This window comes from Bombina bombina, chromosome 2 (genome assembly GCF_027579735.1).
Source record: "Bombina bombina isolate aBomBom1 chromosome 2, aBomBom1.pri, whole genome shotgun sequence".
Lineage (NCBI taxonomy): Eukaryota > Metazoa > Chordata > Amphibia > Anura > Bombinatoridae > Bombina > Bombina bombina.
In genome coordinates this window covers 684809857-684825153 of record NC_069500.1, presented here as the reverse complement: position 1 = coordinate 684825153, position 15297 = coordinate 684809857, and the positions used below count along the sequence as shown (strand labels likewise).

General features: G+C 39.9%; 1 protein-coding gene across 1 annotated transcript in view; it reads right to left on the bottom strand.

Annotated features, from left to right (window-relative positions):
* The window catches only part of LOC128649410 (prostaglandin reductase 1), a 40807-nt gene extending 32009 nt beyond the window's left edge, over positions 1-8798 (bottom strand). Inside the window, exons 1-3 of the mRNA XM_053702663.1 lie at positions 8703-8798; positions 2507-2618; positions 234-279 (exon numbers count right to left, since the gene is read on the bottom strand). Coding sequence (XP_053558638.1) covers positions 234-279; positions 2507-2612 — 152 coding nt within the window. The 5' untranslated portion in view covers positions 2613-2618; positions 8703-8798. The remainder of the gene's footprint in view (positions 1-233; positions 280-2506; positions 2619-8702) is intronic.
* Positions 8799-15297: the final 6499 nt, after the last annotated feature.

Sequence of the window (15297 nt, the reverse complement as noted above, 5' to 3'; positions counted from 1 at the left end):
TTATGTGTATTTATTCATTTTTTGAGAGTCCACTTATGATATGTCATTTCACATCTTTAGCACCTAATATATATTAGGGTCCCCCTCTATTCCTCCTTATTTGCAATCGCATAAGTGTAATATATACATTGCATCACACAGTTAACTCTTAGTTTTTAAGCGCGTTCCTTTTTTGTATACAAACTTTTTAGATATAGTAATTATGGAACTTTGTTATAGAAATTAATCATTACCTCATATATGGATCAACACTCAAAAACACGGACTCCAGCAACAGTTCTGAAATTTTGAGCAAATAAAAAAAAAAGCCTAAGCATTTCAATAGCATAAACGTTAATGTCAGGACACATTGTAAAAATATACTAGAATGAAGTAGATAAAAAACCCCAATGTTTTTTTTCCCACATCAGTCAGAACTGCATACGTTGTACTTCTGCACCAAAATCGTTTAAATAAATAAATCACTACACATACAGCAGGACATTGACTTCCATTTTGAATGTAAAATTACCCTAGATTTATTAAAGTTCTTTAATTAAAAATACTAAAAATTTGCCACTAATAGCTGCTCCCTCGAATTTAATATAAATTTGTTTCAGTTGTTTAAAACTTTCTATCTGAAACCAATGCAAAAGTAAAATTGATAAGAACAGTCACAAATATATATTCCTATGAGCTATATATTAAAAAAAAAAGTGTGCATATACTGTATAGATGTACCCATAAAGTTGGCAATTTATATGAACTTATTTGGAGTGTATATAATATTTTTCATTTTAGCAAGTCTGTCTTAGTTCAACCTCTCAAGCATAGAAACAGGGTCTTCTCCATAAGTGAAAAATGTATAAGTGACTTGAGTGAGAGCTGAGACATAGGGGCCGATTTATCATCTGTTTGACCGAGATGATCCTCTTAGCGGATCATGTCTGACAGACATCAATGAATGCCGACAGCGTATCATTGCACAAGCAGTTCTTGTGAACTGCTTGTGCAATGCCACCCCCTGCAGATTCGCGGCCAATCAGCCACTAGCAGGGAGTGTTAATAAACCCGATCGTATGAGATTGATGTCCCCAGCCTCAGAGCAGGCAGACCAATTAAGGTGCAGCGGTCTTAAAGGGACATGCCAGCCACATTTTTTCTTTTATGATTTAGAAAGAGAATGCAATTTTAAACATCTTTCTAATTTACTTATATTATCTAATTTGTTTTATTCTCTTGATATTCTTTGATGAAAAGCATATCTAGATATGCTCACTAGCTGCTGATTGGTTGCTGCACATAGAAGCATTGTGTGATTGGCTCACCATGTGCATTGCTTTTTCTTCAACTAATGATATTTAAAAAATGAAGCAAAATAAATAATGGAAGTAAATTGTAATGTTGTTTAAATTTCTATTCTCTATCTGAATCATGAAAGAAAGATTTTGGGTGTAGTGACCCTTTAAGACTGCGGCTTCATAACTGCTGTTTTCTGCAAACCTAAAGGCTGCACGGAAACAGGGGCCAATCAGCTCTTGATAAAATCGGCCCCATAATGTCAATCATAGTCCCTGTTAATCATGCTAGAATTATAAAATCCATTGTACTAAGAAAATGATATGAAACAGAATTGTTAGTTGCACTTTATATAAATACCAAACTGAAATCTAAACAGAAGAAACTCACCCCCCCCCCCATAAAAAATTGCATCATATTGCTTTTTCATTCTTACCCCAGAATGTCAGAACTACCTCTTTGCAAGATATAGTATCAATAAAAAGTTTGCCCACTGAAAAGATGTTTGGATCTTGCAGATCCAAAAAAGCTTACAGGATCAGTGCATCAGATACTGAGTTCTATATGTTGTGCAGGTGAACTATGGTGAAACTACACCTGGTTTTTATTACTTACTATATTTTGGACATAAACAGACATTACTTTTTATCAACCACTAACTGCTTAACGCTGTTAGGACATTCCATGCTGTCCCAACAGCGCTGCGTTTTAATGCTGTCGGCATGGAATGTCCTATGTTAATCTGCGTCCTGCAGCCTCCTGCTTTAACAAAAAGCATATTTGGACTTGGGGAAGAGCTTAGCTTAGTAGGCAGTCCCCCAGAATCTGTTCTAAGTGTTGAAGCCATGTGATCATATGACTTCCTGATTCCATTAAGATTTTTTAACTATTGCCACCATCATGTAGGGGTTAATAGCCATCAAAAAATAAACAAACATACTTCCAAACATTTGTGTTTATAACTGGAAGGATGAGGGGGAGACTGTGCCTATCATCAAACGGTGGAATCAGTGCTGTTTGGTGTTGGCCCAGTTGGTTAGTGAGGGGAGCTGTTCATTTCTTGGGTGAGAATAAGTGGTTACAGGACAGACAGAGGAAGGAGATATCAAGTTAAGAACACATTGAAATTACAGGACACGCACTGTATACAGCATATATCAAATCGGTGTACCCTCCTAATCTCCCATATAGAAAACATAAAATACTTTAAATTATATATAAAACTTACCTTCATCATTAAGAGGTGGTAGCTCTTTCTCTATCAATTTGAAGTCTTCCAGTTTAGGAGCACCCTCAAAGTGTCGCACCATAGTCCATGACTTGGCAAGAACCATCTTTATCTTTAACACCACAAACACAAAAATAAACATAAAAAACACATTTTTATTAACAAGTTAGTTCTATAATTACATTATGGTTAAATCTGCCATTTGTCATCTAATAAATGACTATTTGAGGGGGACATTAAAGTTAATAATTTATTTGCGTTAAGACAAGAATATAAAATGTATTGCACGTTTCTGAAAAATATGTTCTTATTCTCACTATAAAAATGTTTTTTTTTGCGGGGGTGACGGTTTTTGGTGGTGTGTCCCTATTCACCAATACAGCTGTGAGAGTTGTACTAATCAATAAGAAATACATTATTTAGTGTTGGTGCACAAACATGCTCGGGTTTACATTTTTAACTGCTTACCTTATTCTTTCAATGTAAAAAAAAAATAATTAATAACCATCTACTATATTACATGTGCAAGACAGACAGCATATTGTTGCTTTGAGAATTTGATGAACATAGAAGCAATATAACCTTCATATTAAAGCTGGTGGAAAGATCACACATTCAAAAATTCATGTGTTAAAAGGGAGAAGTCAAAATTACATTTTCAATATTCAGATAAGAGCATATCTGCACTGAACATAAGCTCTATATGACAGTGTATTCACAACAATGTTATACACAGAGTGCTCTAGACACCTCTCCACTTCTGTGCCAATAAGTTAAGGATCTCTGTGGGAATCATCAAGCCCAGGACACCAGAAGTGCTGGACTGCTTCACATAGAGAAATAGGATTTCAGTAGCTCTCATGCTATTGGCTGATTAGAATTTTTCAGCCAATATGAATGCAAGGTACTCCACATATAAAACTGGTACCTTGCATTCAAGCTTCAGTTTGCGGCATTGATCGCATGAAGAGGATCCTCCACGCTGGATGGCTCCGCAGCCGCTGGTCCTGTTCTGCGGCCATCTCCGCTCCACCATCACCCTGGATGAAGATAGAAGAGGTCCCTGTGCTGGATGAAGATGTCACCGCCTGGAAGAAGACCTTCTCCGCCAGACTTCAGGAATGGTGAGTACCTATTTCGTGGTTAGACTTAGGTTTTCTTTTTTGTTTTTGTTTTTTACAAAAGGCACTTTTAAGGGCTATTTGTAGCTTAGTGTTAGATTAGGGGGTATTTTTTATTTTGGGGGGGCTTTTTAATAGGGGTATTGGATTAGGTTTAATTTTTTATGTTTGATAATGTGGCTTATTTTTTTCTGTAATTTTAGACTTATTTTAATCTTAGGTTTGTTTTTTAAGCAATGTTAGGATTTTTTATTTTAATTTTAAACTTAGTATTTTTTATTTTATGTAATTGGGATTCATTTAGGGGGTGTTAGTTTAGGGGGCTTAGTGATTAAATTAATTATTTGCATTGTGGGGGATGGTGGTTTAGGGGTTAATAGGTTTATTTTCTTAGTAGCAGTGGGGGGCCAGCAGTTTAGGGGTTAATATGTTTATTACTGTAGTAGTGATGTGCAGGGATGGAAGTTTAGGGGTTAATAGGTTTATTATAGTAGTGGCAGCAATGTGTGGGGCTGGCAGTTTAGGGGTTAATATGTTTATTATAGTAGTGATGTGGAGGGTTGGCAGTTTAGAGGTTAATAGGTTCATTTTATTAGTAGCAATGTGTGGGGGCAGTGGTGTATGGGTTAATTGTGTTTTGTTTAGTAGTAGTGATGTGGGGGCCTGGCTGTTTAAGGGTTAATAGGTTTATTTAGTGTTGGCAATGTGGGGGTTAATATGTTTATTACTGTAGTAGTGATGTGCAGGGATGGCAGTTTAGGGGTTAATAGGTTTTTGTAGTAGCCGCAGCAGCAATGTGTGGGCTGGCAGTTTAGGGGTTAATAGGTTTATTTAGTGTTGGCAATGTGGGGGGGGGGAAGAATCAGCAGTTTAGGGGTCAATAGGTTTATTTAGTGTTGGCTATGTGAGAGTCGGTGGTTTAGGGTTTAATAGGTTTAATATAGGATTTGTGATGCAGGGGGTGGCGGTTTAGGGGTTAATAGGCAGTTTATGGGTGTTCGAAATGTTTCATAAAACTCATAACTAAAATGTTACAAAGTACACCGTTTTTGCAAAATCCATAACTACTGGTCTCAGCGGAATGGATCGCGGAGGTATAGATTATAAAGACCACACAAACTGTAATACAGGTGCAATGAAAATCCTGCACTCAAATCATTTTTTGAGTGCGGAATGGAGAGTTGTGTAAAGGCTAAAACGCTAGTGGTGTAGCTGTACCGCCTCGACTTTTAATACGAGAGACCTGCATATTCCGCGCAAAATGTCCAATTTTTCAGCGGTATAGCCGTACTGCAAAACTTGACATTTTTCTGCTAGTTTCTTTAAACACTTTTTGCAGGCTGTGGGTCTTTATGCACTTAAATCAAGTCATCAAAACAGCTTAGAGACCCCTTGTTTTACAGCCCAGAAGACCCTCTTTAAGTGATTATACAGTTTAATGAATAAGTGCCTGGTATCTAAAACTAATCTAAAAAACAGGCGCACTTTCATTCATTAAACTTTACAATAAAGCTTTTTTAAAAATACCTCTGCCCGCAGCTCCTTCTGTAGTTAGCACAACGATGACAAATCCGTCTTCCTCCAATTGTTGCGTGGCCCCATGAGCTGGACACCAAGGGGGCACACAACGATTGGAGGAAGCTGGATCTGCATGAAAGTGCCCCTGTTTTTAAGATTAGTTTTAGATACCAGGCACTAATTCAGTAAACTTTACAATCACTTTAAATAAAGCCCCTACAGTATATAGACTTAAAATTACAGTGGTAACTATGACAGCCCAGCATAAATAAAATGTTCAATAATTTTTGCAGAAGCTCATAAGAGCCCCTATGTACAGATCAAAGAACATTTGGATACATTTTTATATGCGGATAAACCATTTACAACTCAAATGCCATAGAGTGCTAAGGGCATGTGCACTATCCTGATTCCTTGTGTGCTACTTAGGTTTACTCTTCAACAAAAGATGCCAAACAAACAAAGCAAATTCCATAACAGTAAATAGAAACTGGTCAAATCTGAGTTTAGCGTTCTAAATTATTTTCTCAGCCATATTGCATTATTTTACTTCAAAAATTGGTATGGGGGTTCAGATGAGAGCTATAAGCAATTATGCAGTGTTTGTGTCTCCAGGAACAAGGGGAGTCATATTTTGGGGTTTAAAGTCCCTGTTTCCCCATAGACTTTCCACAGCCAGCCTTGCTCACATACATGGATACATTGTATTAAACCCTCAGCCTACAGGTTTTTATACATTTGTAACTGTTTACTGTACACAGACACTTAAAGCAGCCCTGTCAGTACCTACTGCTGAGAAAATAATGTTCACACAGCACAGCCTTAAAGGGCAGTATAGCACCTGGCCACAGTCTTAAAGGGACAGACAAAAAAAACAGCCTTGAAAGGGTCAACTAGCACCACACCCACACTGTCTTAAAGGAACAGAATGTTCACACAGCACAACTTTAAAAAGCAGCTTGGCACCTGCTCACAGTCTTAAAGGGGCAGGCACAGACAACCTTTAGTGGGTAAACACACACAATTTTAAAGGGAGCGATAGTATGCATCCACATGTGATGCATGCAGCCTTAAAAGGGACAGATCACAGTAATGTTCACTCAATGCAACCTTAAAGGGCAGCTCAACACCTGCACACACAGTCTTAAAGGCTCAGGCACACACAACCTTTAAATACAACCTTAAAGGGAGCGATAGTATGCATCCACATGAAATGCACACAGCCTTAAAGGGACAATGTGTCTTAAAGGACAGGGTCACATGCGCGCACACACAGAAAGCACTCACAGTCTTTAAAAGGACAACTTGCACCATACGCACACAGCGGTAAAGAATCAGCTTACACCATGCACACCTAGCGCAGCCTTACAGGGCAGTTCACCGCCTGCTCACACAGTCTTAAAGGCACACACAACCTTTGGTGGGTAAAGTCTAGGGTTGCCACCTCGGCCATGTTTTCCTGGACACTTATGAGTTACACATGCTGCAGGGTGTGCAGGGAGGAACATGTATTGTGTTTCTGGACAGCACTATTCATATTCCTCCCTGCACACCCTGCAGTATGTGTAACATAAGTGTTCTGTATTTTAAGGGACGGGTGGCAACCCTAGTAAAGTCACACCACACACACACAGTCTTAAAATGAGCAATAACAGTATACATCTGCACGCAACGCACACAGCCTTGAAGGAACAGCTCACACTAGAGTGTTCCTTTAAGGCTGCGTGCAACACGTGTGGATGAATACTATCACTCAATTTAAAACAGTGAATGTTTACCAGCTAATGGTTGTGTGTTCCTGCACCTTTAAGACTGTATGAGCAGGTCTCAAGCTGCCCTTTAAGGTTGCGCTGTGTGAACATTACTGTGATCTGTCCCTTTGCTTTGTGCTTGTGGTGCAAGATGTCCCTTGTTTGTGCGCGTGCACATGTCACTGTCCTGTTAAGACAGAATGTCCTTTTAAGGCTGCGTGCATCACATGTGGATGCATACTATTGTTCCCTTTAAAACTGTGAGCGCTTACCCACTAAAGGTTGTGTGCACCTGCCCCTTTAAGACAGTGTGAGCAGGTGCTGAGCTGCCCCATAAGGTTGCGCTGTGTGAACATTACTGTGATCTGTCCCTTTAATGCTAGGGTCCCTTTAAGGCTGCACTGCATGAACATTACTGTGATATGTCCCTTTAATGCTAGCGTCCCTTTAAGGACGTGTGCATCACGTGTGGATGCATACTATCGCTACATTTAAAACTGTGCATGCTAACCCACTAAAGGTTGTGTGTGCCTACCCCTTTAAGACTGTGAGCAGGTGCCGATCTGCCCTTTAAAGTTGTGCTGCGAGAACATTACTGTGTTCTGTCCCTTTAAGACTGTGTGTGTGGTGCTAGCTGACCCTTTCAAGGCTGTGTGTTTTTTTGTCTGTCTCTTTAAGACTGTGTGACCAGGTGCTATACTGCCCTTTAAGGCTGATGTGTGAGCATTATTTTCTCAGCAGCAGGTACTGACAGAGCTGCTTTAAAGTGAAAGTAAATCCTAGTGTTTTACAAACGCTAGGATTGACTTTTGAAACAAATAAAGGGGACTTTAATTCACGAAGTATAAGATACTTCATGTAGAAAGCTTCTTTATTTGGTTTAACCGATCGCCGTTCTTAGCTGCTACAGCAGCCCACGGCTAAAAGATTTTTGCTAAGATGGGACGTTTTCACCTCTTAGCCAATAGCCGTGCTGTAAATCCGGCTTGGCGCCCATGGGAGAGTATCTTATACTTCATGAATGAAAGTCCCCTTTATTTAGGATTTACTTTCAATTAAGTGTCTGTGTACAGTAAACAGTTACAAATGTATAAAAAAAACTGTAGCCTGAGGGTTTGATACAATGTATCATGTAGGTGAGCAGAGCTGGCTGGGGAAAATCTATGGGTGAGAACAGGGACTTTACACCCCAAAAAATGGCTCCCCTTTTTGTAAAGCCATTAAACAAGTTTAATTCTAACTTAATTGTCTACAGAAATTCAAATATGTTTTGATACTATCATTCACATCTAAATGATATGTATGAGAGACACACTACAAACACGTATACACATCAATGACTGCTATACAAATTATGACAAATGCTTTAAAAGTCCCAATTACTTATTAAAACCAACCAAATATCTCCATCAGCTGTTGTGGGTCTTATTTAAATTATAAACAAGAATGAAAAAAAAGCTTCCTCTAATGTTTTTTTCTTTTTAACACCAGGCTAATTTATTATAAAATGTACAGACTGAAATGTACATTTTGCTGTCACTGACATGCAGGATTCTATTAGGACATTTTGAACAATTCCTCACATTTACTATTTCTCAACAGAAAACCTAAACAAATGTAGCAAGGATAGGTTCTATAGAGCTCAGGGCCCAGTTGCAACATTATCTGTACCACCAGCCAGTTTAAGAGAAAAGCTTGCAGTTAATAGAGTGATACAGATTAAGAAAGCACAGCCTGCATTGCTTGTTTGATATTTTACATATTTAATAGATAGTTCTATACATAAACGCTATTTTTATGGTTTACCTTTATTCTGGGTCTGGTCACTTTTCTCCAGCACGTTCTAAGCTGCGGGACTGCTTCTGTCTGTAGACTTTATACAGTTACAATGTCTAATCTGGCTGTGTGCCACTTCCTCGTCCCAGCAATGCTATCCACCCCCTTCCCCTTCCCCTCCCATAACGATTACTATACCAGAAGCATTTGAAGGTTTTTTCTTCTCTCAGCATAACTCACTCTACAGACAATGCACAACTGACTGTGTATCAATATTTTACTTATATTTAACTATTTAAGGCCAACAGGCCCACAAATATTTATAAGATGATTAGTGCAACTAAAATTTAGAATAGCAAATATTTTAAATATAATTTTTGAAATTTCTTACATGACAAATCTACTATTTATCAATGAGAACCTATGTGCATAAAAAGACTGTTCACAATAGTAAATAGTAAAGAATAGTAAAAGTAAATTGAGTCATGTAATTTTAATTTTAACTTCAGTGTCCCTCTAACTTTAAGCTGCAAATGTTAGACTGAGGTTACAATGAAAGGGAGTGGGGCCCTGCTAAAGGGAGGCCTGTTTTTTCACACTCACATGAAGCACCATAAAGCACAGTGCCTCTAGTGTGGTGGACGCTGATTCAAAGATGCTGCAATTACCTTCAATCACATAGCAGTAGACAGCAGGTCTTGTGAAGTAAAATTACCTTTATTTTCACATTTTCTGGGTCAGTTAATACTATACCCAACATCAATTTAGAGCCCAATACTTCTCACAGCCACCAGTTAAGGTGTGTATACGCCCTCTAGTGTGTTAAAAGTTAATTACAATGTTAACAAATGAAAATATGTAAACCACCGATTTTACGGCAACTGATGATTCTGCACCTCCTTTAGTCCGGACACAATTAAAATAATGTGAGGGGTAAAGTCATTAGTGCTCTTCAATACGACACTCGCTGGCGTAATTAGTTGCACTGCAGCAAAATACTACAAAATATAGAGATCTAATTCTTTATTTATGCCTACAGGTTGCTTTGAATTTAATTTGCAAATCCACAATGCTAACTGCTAGATTACGAGTCTTGCGTTAAGCAGCGTTGAGAGGTCCCAACGCTGCTTTTTAACGCCCGCTGGTATTACGAGTCTTGCAGGTACATGTGTACCGGTCACTTTTTTGTCCAGACTCGAGAATACCGCAAATCCACTTACGTCAATTGTGTATCCTATTTTTTCAATGGGACTTACATAGCGCTGGTATTACGAGTCTTCCAAAAAGTGAGCGGTAGACCTTCTCCTGTCAAGCCTGGTACCGCATTTAAAAGTCAGTAGTTAAGAGTTTTATGGTCTAACGCTGTAGCATAAAACTCTTAACTAAAGTGCTAAAAAGTTCACTAACACCCATAAACTACCTATTAACCCCTAAACCGAGGCCCCCCCCCCACATCGCAAACACTAAAATAAAAATTTTAACCCCTAATCTGCCGAACCGGACTTCGCCGCCACTTTAATAAATATATTAACCCCTAAACCGCCGCACTCCCGCCTTGCAAACACTAGTTAAATTTTATTAACCCCTAATCTGCCGTCCCTAACATCGTCGACACCTACCTACATTTATTAACCCCTAATCTGCCTCCCCCAACCTCGCCACCACTATATTAAAGTTTTTAACCCCTAAATCTAAGTCTAACCCTAACACCCCCTAACTTAAATATAATTTAAATAAATCTAAATAAAATAACTACAATTAACTAAATTATTCCTATTTAAAACTAAATACTTATCTATAAAATAAACCCTATGCTAGCTACAATATAACTAATAGTTACATTGTAGCTATCTTAGGATTTATTTTTATTTTACAGGTAACTTTGTATTTATTTTAACTAGGTAGAATAGTTACTAAATAGTTATTAACTATTTAATAACTACCTAGCTAAAATAAATACAAATTTACCTGTAAAATAAATCCTAACCTAAGTTACACTAACACCTAACACTACACTACAATTAAATAAATGACCTAAATTAACTACAATTAAATACAATTAAATAAAATTATCTAAAGTACGAAAAAACAAACACTAAATTACAGAAAATAATAAAATAATTACAAGTTTTTTAAAACTATTTACACCTAATCTATATCCCCCTAATAAAATAAAAAAGCCCCCCAAAATAATAAAAAGCCCTATTCTATAATAAATTACAAATAGACCTTAAAAGGGCCTTTTGCAGGGCATTGCCCAAAAGTAATCAGCTCTTTTACCTGTAAAAAAAAGTACAATACCCCCCAACCCTACTCTAAAACCCACCCAATCCCCACTTAATAAAACCTAACACTAACCCCTTGATGATCACCCTACCTTGAGAAGTCTTCACCCAACCGTGCCGAAGTCCTCAACGAAGCCGGGCGAAGTGGTCCTCCAGACGGGCAGAAGCCTTCATCCAAGCCGGGAAGAAGAGGTCCTCCAGACGGGCAGAAGTCTTCATCCAAGCCGGGAAGAAGAGGTCCTCCAGACGGGCAGATCAGCCAATCGGAATTGAAGGGACGCCATCTTGGATGACGTCACTTAAAGGAACCTTCATTCAGTCGTCGGATCAAGAAAGAAGTGGATGCTCCGTGTCGGATGTCTTGAAGATGGACCCGCTCCGCGCCGGATGGATGAAGATAGAAGATGCCGTCTGGATGAAAACTTCTGCCCATCTGGAGGACCTCTTCTTCCCGGCTTGGATGAAGACTTCGGAATGGTTGGGTGAAGACTTCTCAAGGTAGGGTGATCTTTAAGGGGTTAGTGTTAGGTTTTATTAAGGGGGGATTGGGTGGGTTTTAGAGTAGGGTTGGGTGTGTGGGTGGTGGGTTTTAATGTTGGGGGGGTATTGTACTTTTTTAGAGGTAAAAGAGCTGATTACTTTGGGGCAATGCCCTGCAAAAGGCCCTTTTAAGGGCTATTTGTAATTTAGTATAGGGTAGATCTTTTTATTATTTTGGGGGGCTTTTTTATTTTATTAGGGGGATTAGATTAGGTGTAATTAGTTTAAAAAAACTTGTAATTATTTTATTATTTTCTGTAATTTAGTGTTTGTTTTTTTCGTACTTTAGATAATTTTATTTAATTGTATTTAATTGTAGTTAATTTAGGGAATTAATTAATTTTATTTTACAGGTAAATTTGTATTTATTTTAGCTAGGTAGTTATTAAATAGTTAATAACTATTTAATAACTATTGTACCTAGTTAAAATAAATACAAAGTTGCCTGTAAAATAAAAATAAACCCTAGGATAGCTACAATGTAACTATTAGTTATATTGTAGCTAGCTTAGGGTTTATTTTATAGGTTAGTTTTAAATAGGAATAATTTAGTTAATTGTAGTTATTTTATTTAGATTTTTGTTTAATTATATTTAAGTTAGGGGGTGTTAGGGTTAGGGTTAGACTTAGGTTTAGGGGTTAATAACTTTATTATAGTGGCGGCGACGTTGGGGGCGGCAGATTAGGGGTTAATAAATTTAGATAGGTTGCGGTGACATTGGGGGCGGCAGATTAGGGGGTTAATAAATATAATGTAGGTGTCGGAGATGTTGGGGGCAGCAGATTAGGGGTTCATAAGTATAATGTAGGTGGCGGCGGTGTCCAAAGTGGCAGATTAGTGGTTAATAATATAATGCAGGTGTCAGCGATGTTGGGGGCGGCAGATTAGGTGTTAATAAGTGTAAGATTAGGGGTGTTTAGACTCGGGATTCATGTTAGGGTGTTAGGTGTAGACATAAATGTTATTTCCCCATAGGAATCAATGGGGCTGCGTTAGAAGCTGAACGCTGCTTTTTTGTAGGTGTTAGGGTTTTTTTCAGCCGGCTCTCCCCCATTGATTCCTATGGGAAAATTGTGCATAAGCACGTTTTGCCAGCTCACCGCTACCGTAAGTAGCGCTGGTATTGACGTGAGATGTGGAGCAAAATTTTTCTCTCCGCTAACTTTTCTGCGGCTAACTCCGGGTTTGTAAAAACTCGTAATACCAGCGCTGTCTGTAGGTGAGCAGTGAGCAGAAACTGCTCATTAGCACCGCACCCCTGTTACAGCAAAACTCGTAATCTAGGCGTTAGTTTCTTAACACAGCTCTGTATCGTCCCCACTCTATCGATATGAAATATGGCCAATGACTTGATAACGAAGCTGACTAATGTTATGGCCAAATTGTAAAAAAATGTGAGGAAACTGGCGCTTCATTGTTCTTACACCTAATGTTACTTTTGTATTCATTAATCCTGTTACACACTTTACTGATGGTCTCTAAAATATAGATTCTGCCACATGGACACTTTATTAAATATATTGCAATTACAGTCTCACATGTGAAATACCCTCTAATACCATTTTTTTTACCTGTTAACGGATGTAGAAAATAAGGGGACAGTAGAGAGCTTTTGTTAAAAAGAAAAGCAACCTTCTTTATTAACAAATTCATTTCAATGCAACCTGTAGCCCAAATAAAGAATTAGATCTCTCTATATTTTTAAGTAGTTTGCTGCTTATGTGGTCTGTATATGATAGTTAATACCTTAACCTTAATATGTTTGACATTTAGTGTGTATTAAAGATAGTTTTTAATTTTTGTATTAGAATAGAAAAATATTAGTAATACTTTTTTTTATTATTTATATTGTAACTAGTCCTAAAGCCCGTTCACACGGGCCATTTTTTGCAGTAGCGGAGCATCCTCTTCCACTTCTTTCTTGATCCAACGACTGAATGAAGGTTCCTTTAAGTGACGTCATCCAAGATGGCGTCCCTTCAATTCCGATTGGCTGTTCCAATCATTTCATACTGCCATTTTTTGCAGTACAGCGGTCCCACCCCTTGGGCTCTCTCCCTCCCCCTCTCTTTTGCTCTCTCTCTCTCTCTCCCCCCTCTATTTTGCTCTCTCCCAGCCTCTTTTGTGCACTCTCCCCCTCTCTTTTGTGCTCTCTCACGCTCCACCTCTATTTTGCTCTCTCTACCCCCTCTCTTTAGCTCTCTTTATTCCCCCCTCTCTTTTGCTCTCTCTCCCCTCTCTTTTGCTCTTTCCCCTATCTTTTTGTTCCCTCTCTCCCCCCTCTCTTTTGCTTTCTCTCCCCCCTCTCTTTTGCTCTCTCCCCCCCTCTCTTTTGCGCTCTCTCTCTACCGCTCTCTTTTGCTTTCTCTTCCCCCTCTCTTTTGCGCTCTCTCTCCCCCTCTCTTTTGCGCTCTCTCTCCCCCCCTCTCTTTTGCGCTTTCTCTCTCCCCCTCTCTTTTGAGCTCTCTCCCCCTCTCTTTTGCGCTCTCTCTCTCCCCCTCTCTTTTGTGCTCTCTCTCTCCCCCTCTCTTTTGCGCTCTCTCTCTCCCCCTCTCTTTTTGTGCTCTCTCTCTCCCCCTCTTTTGCACTCTCTCTCTCCCTCCTCTCTTTTGCGATCTCTCCCCACTCTCTTTTGCGCTCTCTCTCTCCCCCTCTCTTTTTGTGCTCTCTCTCTCCCCCTCTTTTGCACTCTCTCTCTCCCTCCTCTCTTTTGCGATCTCTCCCCACTCTCTTTTGTGCTCTCTCTCTCCCCCCTCTCTTTTGCTCTGTCTCTCGCCCCATCCCTCTCTTTTGCACTCTCTCTCTCCCCCCTCTCTTTTGATCTGTCTCTCTCCCCATCCCTCTCTTTTGCTCTCTCTCTCTGCCCCTCTCTTTTGCTCTGTCTCTCTCCCCATCCCTCTCTTTTGCTCTTTCTCCCCCTCTCTTTTGCCCTCTCTCCCCCCTCTCTTTTGCGTGCTCTTCTCTCCCCCTATCTTTTGCTCTCTCTCTCCCCCTTCTCTTTTGCACTCTCTCTCTCCCCCTCTCTCTCCCCCTTCTCTTTTGCACTCTCTCCCACCTTTCTTTTGCTCACTCTCTCCATCCCTCTCTTTTGCTCTCTCTCCCCTCTCTTTTGCTCTTTCCCCTATCTTTTTGTTCCCTCTCTCCCCCCTCTCTTTTGCTTTCTCTCCCCCCTCTCTTTTGCTCTCTCCCCCCCTCTCTTTTGCGCTCTCTCTCTACCACTCTCTTTTGCTTTCTCTTCCCCCTCTCTTTTGTGCTCTCTCTCCCCCTCTCTTTTGCGCTCTCTCTCCCCCCTCTCTTTTGCGCTCTCTCTTTCCCCTCTCTTTTGCGCTCTCTCCCCCTCTCTTTTGCGCTCTCTCCCCCTCTCTTTTGTGCTCTCTCTCTCCCCCCTCTCTTTTGCGCTCTCTCTCTCCCCCTCTCTTTTGTGCTCTCTCTCTCCCCCTCTTTTGCACTCTCTCTCTCCCTCCTCTCTTTTGCGATCTCTCCCCACTCTCTTTTGCGCTCTCTCTCTCCCCCCTCTCTTTTGTGCTCTCTCTCTCCCCCCTCTCTTTTGCTCTGTCTCTCGCCCCATCCCTCTCTTTTGCACTCTCTCTCCCCCCTCTCTTTTGATCTGTCTCTCTCCCCATCCCTCTCTTTTGCTCTCTCTCTCTGCCCCTCTCTTTTGCTCTGTCTCTCTCCCCATCCCTCTCTTTTGCTCTTTCTCCCCCTCTCTTTTGCCCTCTCTCCCCCTCTCTTTTGCGTGCTCTTCTCTCCCCCTATCTTTTGCTCTCTCTCCCCCCTCTCTTTTGCTCTCTCTCTCTCC